Source organism: Colletotrichum jinshuiense, chromosome 11 (assembly GCF_051148585.1).
Source record: "Colletotrichum jinshuiense chromosome 11, complete sequence".
Lineage (NCBI taxonomy): Eukaryota > Fungi > Ascomycota > Sordariomycetes > Glomerellales > Glomerellaceae > Colletotrichum > Colletotrichum jinshuiense.
Window position 1 is genome coordinate 772,117 of NC_139304.1, and position 8,009 is coordinate 780,125.

An 8,009-nucleotide genomic window follows, 5' to 3' on the forward strand; every position below is an offset into this window, starting at 1 on the left:
AGGTTTCTTTTGGCGCATCTCTATCTGGAATCGCTCGAAGATAAAACTTCAGCAACGGAATTACGAGCCGCTATGGACGCATTTAATCGACTGCACGATAATCAACTCGAAGGAGCCGAAATAGAACACACATTACATCAGGCATATGATGGAGTAATGACAAGGATTATAGATCTGTCGCCCGGCTTCCGTGATCTCGGCCTGAGAACTCTAACATGGATCGTTCATGCAGAGAGGCCTCTTTCTACATTGGAGCTTCAACACGCCCCTATCAAAGAGAATGATATCGAGTTTAATGAAGATAACCTGCGAAAAATTGAGGTAATCCTGTCAGTTTGTGCAGGGTTAATCACCGTCGACTAAGAGAGCGATATAGTCCGGCTGATTCACTTCACAACACAAGAATACTTCAAAGCCGACTGTACGCGAGCAAAGTACTTCCCAGATGCACATTCGTATATCTCGGATGCATGCGTTTCTTATCTCGCGCTCGAAGAACTCTAGGATCTTAAAAACACGCAGTCATACAGAAAATTCTTTCGAAACTATATGGAATATTTCCACCTGTTTCAATATGCTGCCGGTACATTGGGACATCACGCCCGCATAGCGGCAGTGGTAAGCCCGGCCATTTTGAAATTCTTGGCCAAAGATGCAAACGTGAGTGCATCAAGCGCGGTACTTGAGTTTCCCCCAAAAACGTTTGATACCTATGAGCCAACAACCCCCCCAAAATGGACAGCAATGCAAGTTGCCGTATTTTTTTATCTTCAAGTGGTTACAGAAGCGCTGATTAAAAATGGACGGAGTCCCAACTCAGAGGGAGACTTTATTTCTACCCCACTGCTCATTGCATCATGCAAAGGCCATGAGAATCTTGTTCGTGTCCTGATTGAAGGAGGGGCGGAACTGGACTGCGGCAGAGACTATTGGGACCGGACGCCACTATGCATTGCATCTGAATTTGGCCATGAGAGAATTGTAAAACTATTGCTTATGGCAGGCGCCAACGTCGACCTGAGAGACAGATGGGGCGTCTCACCTTTACATGCAGTTTGCAAGACTGGAAATACTGCTATCTGCAAGGTACTCATCGAATGGGGAGCCAATATCGAGGCTCAAGATGAGAATGGACGAACGCCGCTACATTCCGCCTCGCTCTGGGGGCATCAAGTTGTTTGCCAGTTGCTACTGGAAGCGGGAGGCAATCTGGAGGTTAAAGACTACTCAGGATTAACCCCGTCTTTTCTAGGAGGTTGTCGGAGCCAAAGGGGAATCTCAGGTCTATTTAAGATGAGAGAACGCGATGTCAAGGTCCAATGCTTAGATGGCTGGATACCGTTGTGGCTGGCTTTGGGGCGAAAGAGCAACATGGCTACCGTTGAGTTTTTAATCGAAAGAGGAGCAAGGGTTGACTTAGTAGACGGTCTTGGACAGACAACTCTACTGCACGCCGTGCATTTAGGAAACGATGATGGCGTCCGCCTACTGCTTGGGATGGGAGCTTCTATTGAATTGAACTCAAGAGATAGCAAGGGTCGCTCACCCCTTTGTTTCGTGACCTCCCCGACACTTATACGGGAAAGCTATTGGCCATTAACGGAGTTTGAAGAGATACCAGAGGCGACTGAAGAGAGCTTTGCAAATATTGCTAGAATGTTGCTTGGATTGGCGCAACAGAGCTATGGCCGGGGACCGGCGTGTATATTATGCAGTTCTCCTGCTGTCCTGGGTTGAGAGCAATAGGCGTTCACGACCCTGTATCCTTAATTGTGATAATGACATTTAAACTCAATTGGGAAATGATCTCCAAGAGGGTATTTACCCGGGGACTCGAATTGAAGAACCAACGTAGAGAAACCGGCTTCCCCGAACCACTCGGCCAAGACATGTTAAGACTAGAAGCTAGTGCGGCTTCGGGAAAGGAGCCAACCAAGCCCAAGTTTGCCTATCGCTGCTCTACAAAACTCAGTAATGCAGAAGATGTAGAAGAGTCCCCAACGACGGAGCAGTACGTATATCACCGGACCCTAGTTTCTTTAGCTTTGTGCCCCTCGACTTGCGTCGAAAGTGAGTTTGTTACCTTTGACAAAGGCGCTTCATATCCGCGGTGCTTTAAAGTGCATCCGGCAGAAAGAAGAGACCGTGTCCCGTCAGCAGGGCACGGGTGTTGAAGACGTTGCCTGTAGTTTTATTCGATATGATACGGCCTGTGCTTTGGCTTGCGGCTATTTGCTGAGTGGTGCTCAGTTGCATTTGACTCAAGTTGCCTGTAGTTTTGTAGAGGTTTGAATTCAGAGCCGCTGAAACTGGGTGGGAGGCCTTCTATGAGGTAGGTTGGTAAACCTGTAGTGGCCGAAGCCGTCGGGAAATGAAGTAGCGTTGGGTGGTATTGAAGGCTTCCGAGACCATTCATTCTGTCGGTAGTGCTAGCAGTGTTGTTCCCGAAGGAGAACTCGGAGAGCTTAGCGATTTACTGAGAAGCCGGACCTTGGCGGGGTATGAAGTACCTTTTTCCCTCCAAGCAGGCAATGGCTGGAGCAAGAAGCAGATCCTGCATGAATTCCCGAGCGTTGATCAGCTTAGCAGTGTGTCGACACTGGATCTGTTCGGCAAAGGCACGTCATGCTTGTGTTGGACTGGTAAGGTGCCAGGGTCAGTTTCCTTACAGACGCTCTACTACGTAGACCTGGCCCCTGGACCAAAGCCGAATTGCCTCGCCAGCTATCAGAATGGGGCTGGCTCACGTGTGGAAGTCTCTTACAAGTCGTCCAACTGGTTTTACCTCCGCGATCAGAAATCCAACGTGCCCTGGGCCACCAAGATTGGGTTCCCGGTGCAGTGCGTCAGACAGGTCACGATCTCGGATGACGTGGTCGAGCGGGTGACGACTAGGACTCTGACATATCATGATGGATACTATGATGCTGCTGATAAGGAGTTTCGAGGGTTCGGCATGGTCGAGGTCCTCGAGTCTGACACGTTCAATGTCGGCACCCCAGCCCAGTTCTCGCAGCCAGGAACCCTCACCAAGACGTGGTACCATACAGGAGCAATGTCCCCTATTGACAGGGCTCTGCCTCGGGCCAGCTCTGCCGCCCTGTTCGAGTCGTATGCATCCGTCGATCCGACAGATATAGCCAGCACTCATGAGTTCTGCCGATCACTCAAGGGGGTAGAGCTCCGACGGGAAATCCTGGACGACGATGATAGCCCTGTGGCCGCGAAACCCTTTATAGTCACGGACACGGCGCATCAAGTCTTTCAACTGTCACCAAGAACAGACGATCTTCATCCAGGGACATACCGCTGCGTAATTCGAGAGGTTCTCTCCGCCCAGAGCGACCGACAGCCAGCTTCGATACCGATATACAGCCACCAGCTTATCCTCGAGACAAACTCTTACAATGACACTCTCAAGTCTATGACTATCTCCTACGGGAGAGCCAGCACTTCGCAGAATGTGTCTCATGCTGAGCCAGCGGACGCGTTACTGACATACTCCGAGCACATGCTATCCGAACCGATCAATGATGAGTCGGGGGGTTGTTTTCGGAAACCTATGCCTTGCATTTCGCGCAACTACCGGATCATTGGTATCTCTTGCACATCCCAAGATATTCCGATGGCATTTGCAAAGTTTTCAAGAAATACCTGCGAGACGCTACAGGATCTCCCAGAGATCCCTTACACCGGGCAATTGTTATTGCCTTCAACTCTCCCAGCATCTCGGATCAAGACCGAAGAGACAAAGACCTACTACAGAGATCAGGGACTGGCTCAAGAGGAGCCACTTCCACTCGGACAATGTCAGCCCTATTCGGTCATTCATAGTACCCATGAACTTGTTGGTAGTAATGAGTGGCTGGAGGCAGCCGTGACCAAGGGCACCATTCCCAGGGGCTCGAGCTTTGAGACTATGATGAGGGATTACGGATACATCAAGAGTCATAGCAATGAAGTTGCTGGATCATGGTGGCGACCCAGTGGACAAACCTTCTTCAGTCCTGATCAAAGCCAGGAGCTCATATCTGCCCGGAAGTCCTTCTATACACCCACCATTTCCCAAGACCCTTTCTTGAACCGCACAACGGTCCAGATGGATGATTATAACATCCTTATACGACGTTCTACTGACGCCATGGGAAACACTGTCGAGGTTTACATGGACTATTGGTGCATGTCACTATCCCGCGTAGTCGACGCAAATGGCAACCGGGTCTTCTACGCACACGATGCCTTGAGCAGGCTGGTAGCATCAGCACGATCAAGGAAACGGGAGGAGGACCTTGGTGACAACCTGGTAACCACCGTCACTACACCCTCGGAATCCCAGAAAGAGGCATTCTTCTCATCCCCAACCCAAGAGAATGCTCTACAGTTGATAGGAGGTGCCACCGCCTATCGCTTTTATCGTGACGTTCCAGCTAGAGCTACCTCCGATACCTCTACAACTTGTCACCAGCTGGAATTCTTTGACATCACACGAAGGGTTCATTACGTGGATGGTGCCACAGCTGCCGATCTATCCATCGATATTACCTATCTCGATGGCAACCTCATCGAAATGCAGACAGCTTCTCTGACAGACACAGCTTCCAGTAAGCTGATGTGGAACATGGGCCGATGGTCCTTGAAGAATAGTAGAGGCTTGCCAGTCAGGATCTTCCAACCATCTCTAGCAAATTCCCACGAGTTTGTTCCCCCCTCGTCTAACAAACACGTGGGGGCCGAGACCCTTCTTTATGATCCCCTGTCTCGACTAATCGGCACTATCTACGCGGATCGTGCATTCTCAAAAGTAAAATTTGAAGGATACAAAGACACTTTCTACGACAGAGGAGACAATGTGCTAGTGGCAGACCCATCGGAAGATGAGGACATTGGACGATATATTGCCCCCCTCCCGAGAGAGGATTATTTCCCCAGCTGGCAAACATCAGCTCTACTGAGTAATGATACTCAAACCAAGACTGTAGCCACGAAGTCGGAAATGTACTATGAAACAGCAGACGAGACACACTACGATGCTGAGCAACGACCAGTTCTTCAGATCAAAGATCGCCTTGCGGCCAAATCCAAGACACGACTTGTGTACAATGTAGCGGGACACTTGGCAGAGACACTTGACAGCAAAGGCCGTCTTGTAGAGGCACTTACGACTGATCTATTGGGTCGGGTACTGTTCCGCGTGGGCATGGACACAGGAGCAGCATTCTCATTCTTCGACTGTATGAATCGACCTGTTCTCGCAGTCGATACCCGCAACTGGAGGCGGCGGACAACGTATGACTGCATAGGCAGAGAGACAGACCTTCTGCTCTCGCAGGATGGTGGGACCGAGATTCTGGCTCAGTCCATCAGGTATGGAGACAAGTTGGAAGATGCGGAGCGTCTGAACCTGCGTGGGGAAGTCGTGACGATTTGTGATCAGTCTGGAGTCCGTGAGAACAAGAGTTTCGATTTCAAAGGGAACTGTCTGGCTCACAGAACCCAATTCGCGGCTGACTTCAAGGGGATCCTTGACTGGAACAAGGATCCAGGCTTGGAATCAGCAGTTCATACAAGACGTGAGACCTTTGACGCATCGGACAGGCTCGTGCTTTCCGAGAACGAAGATGGCGGGCTCACGAGACGCTACTACGGCATCTCCGGTCAACTCCAGAAAGTGGCTTGGAAAAGATCCAATGGACACGAAGGCACAAACTGGGTTGACTACATGTCCAACGTGATATACGAGGCAGACGGGCGGACCAAACAGATACTCTATGGCAATGGTGTCTTGGCTACCTTCGAGTACGATGCCCTCAGCAGGGCCTTGATTCGGAAGAAGCTTGTGCGTCGAGCCGACCAGAGAGTGCTGGAGGATACAAGCTACTCGTACGACATTATGCTGCGAGTCATCCGTTCCAACGATGCCGCCCAAAGAACTCTCTACTTCAACAACACTGTCGTTAACGCAACAAGCTCGTTTACATACGACTCTATTGGTCGCCTTGTAGCCGCGGAGGGCCGTGAGAACGCCGATGCAGATGGTGCTGGCAAGGGCAGCTTTGGAATTCCTAATTCCAAGGCGAGAGTTTGCAGATACTTGGAAGAGTATAGCTACGACGAAGCTGACAATATCCGTCAAGTGACACACCACGCGGGGCCAATGGGGCAGCATTGGACACGCAAGTACGAGTATGAGGAGAAGAGCCTGGCCAGGGAGAATGAGGGCAGTAACAGGCTCAGCTACCCAGAGCGGCAAGACAGAGCACTGGAGCTATGGCGATGAAGACAAGGTCGGGTCTGCTAGGCAAGGGCAAGCCACAGCTATTGGAGGGATGCACTCGATGGCCTGGGATCCGTTCAACCATCTGAAGTCGTGCTCAAGGCAGGTGAAGAAAAAGGGAGTGCCAGAGACTACCTGGTATGTGTACAACAGAGACGGGAAGAGGGTGCGAAAAGTAACAGAGCGAGCTTCTTCGGGGTCAGAAGTCCCGAGGAAGCTCAAAGACACCCTGTACCTGACCGACCTACACATTTACACCTGCAAGGACGACCAGTCCAACTACCACAAGGCCAGGCGCTATCACCTCATCCACGGTGTTGATCAGAAAGTCGTGGGCATTGCAGAAGAAGACATGACCAAACCGGGAGAAAACCATCTGTTGTTCAGGTACCAAGCATCTGACAAGCTGGAGTTGGACGATTCGGGACTCATCGTCCATTACGAGGAATACCACCCCTTCGGATCAAGCGCTTTTTCTCTCCGGCGCTCACAACGAGAAGCTGCTCGTAAATACAGATTCGCGGCGTACGAAAGGGACAAAGAAACGGGACTCTACTACTGCAATGCCAGGTACTATGCGCCGTGGCTCGCACGGTGGATATCCCCAGATCCAATCGGGACGATTGACGGCCTGAATCTGTTTTGCTACTGTGGCAATGACCCGGTCAACTATACCGATCCAGCTGGCACGATGAAGAAAAAGCCAGAAGACAACTTGAAAACGTCACCATACAATCAGAAAGTGCTGAGAAACCTTCCTTTCACCCATGGCCAGCAGCAACAAAACATTCCGCAACAGCAGAACGTCGGGCAAGGCCAGGTTGTCGAACCGCCAGAGCAGATTCCCTACACGCCGCCTATCAATACTCATATTATGAAAGACCGCAGTAGAGAGGCAACACGGACCAAAAAACAGCTAATTGATGGGAAAAAGATCCTGTACAAACTAGAGCTTGACAACACCGGGATCCGCGGGAAGTTGAATGACGCTATGGACGGCTTTAATAAATCAGAGAATAGCCAACTGATGGCGCATTTTCGCGATACCCCGAACATCAAGCTGTTCTCGGACAATAAAAAAGAGGATCACATGAGAGATAGGAACAAAGAGATCAGGACCGGCGTCAATGAGCTGCAGGGTCTACAAAAGGATATCAACCGCGTTATCACAAATAACGAGTGCACAAAGTTCCCGGGTTCGACTAGCAATGACTTCTTGCGGGCATTGGACAGGTTCTGCCTGGAAGACCTGCAGAAGGCTTCTGGTATTGCTGGAGAGAGTCTTGCGATGCTTACTGATGGAAATACGCTCGATCTCTTCGACGACACGAGGATGCAGATCTCCGGGGATGATTACGAGGAACTTTACAAAATCGATAACTGGTGAGAATTGGTCATTTGTAACGTTATACTTCCCTGTCTAGAGTAGTAATATAATGTATCTTACCCTAAGGAATACCCTAGCCTCTGGCCTTCTTCTTAGTAACTAGGATCTTATCTATTCTACTGTCCATTTGGTAAGTGCTAGAAGCTCTAACTTGTTGCTTCTAGTGGACCTAGAAAAACTAAACGGAAGCAAAAAGGCTATCTAGAAAGACGAAGTAGATTGCAGCTAGAAATTAGGCAATAATGGAGCGACAGTTAAGCTATTTTTATAGTATATATTAGGCTCCTTTAGCATGTTCTATAATGGTACCAGCAGCAGGCTTTAAAGCAAAAGGAGAGGGAAGGGATC

General features: G+C 50.0%; 1 protein-coding gene across 1 annotated transcript; it reads left to right on the forward strand.

Moving 5' to 3' along the window:
- Nucleotides 1-1,889: 1,889 nt before the first annotated feature.
- Nucleotides 1,890-7,661, forward strand: EsH8_XI_000133 (RHS repeat-associated core domain-containing protein; the record flags this gene model as incomplete). The annotated part of the gene is made up of 6 exons (XM_083274041.1): nucleotides 1,890-2,011; nucleotides 2,299-2,332; nucleotides 2,648-3,111; nucleotides 3,901-4,601; nucleotides 5,010-6,183; nucleotides 6,377-7,661. 6 exons carry the CDS (start codon nucleotides 1,890-1,892, stop codon nucleotides 7,659-7,661), a joined length of 3,780 nt encoding a protein of 1,259 aa, XP_083120377.1.
- Between the last annotated feature and the right edge of the window lie 348 nt (nucleotides 7,662-8,009).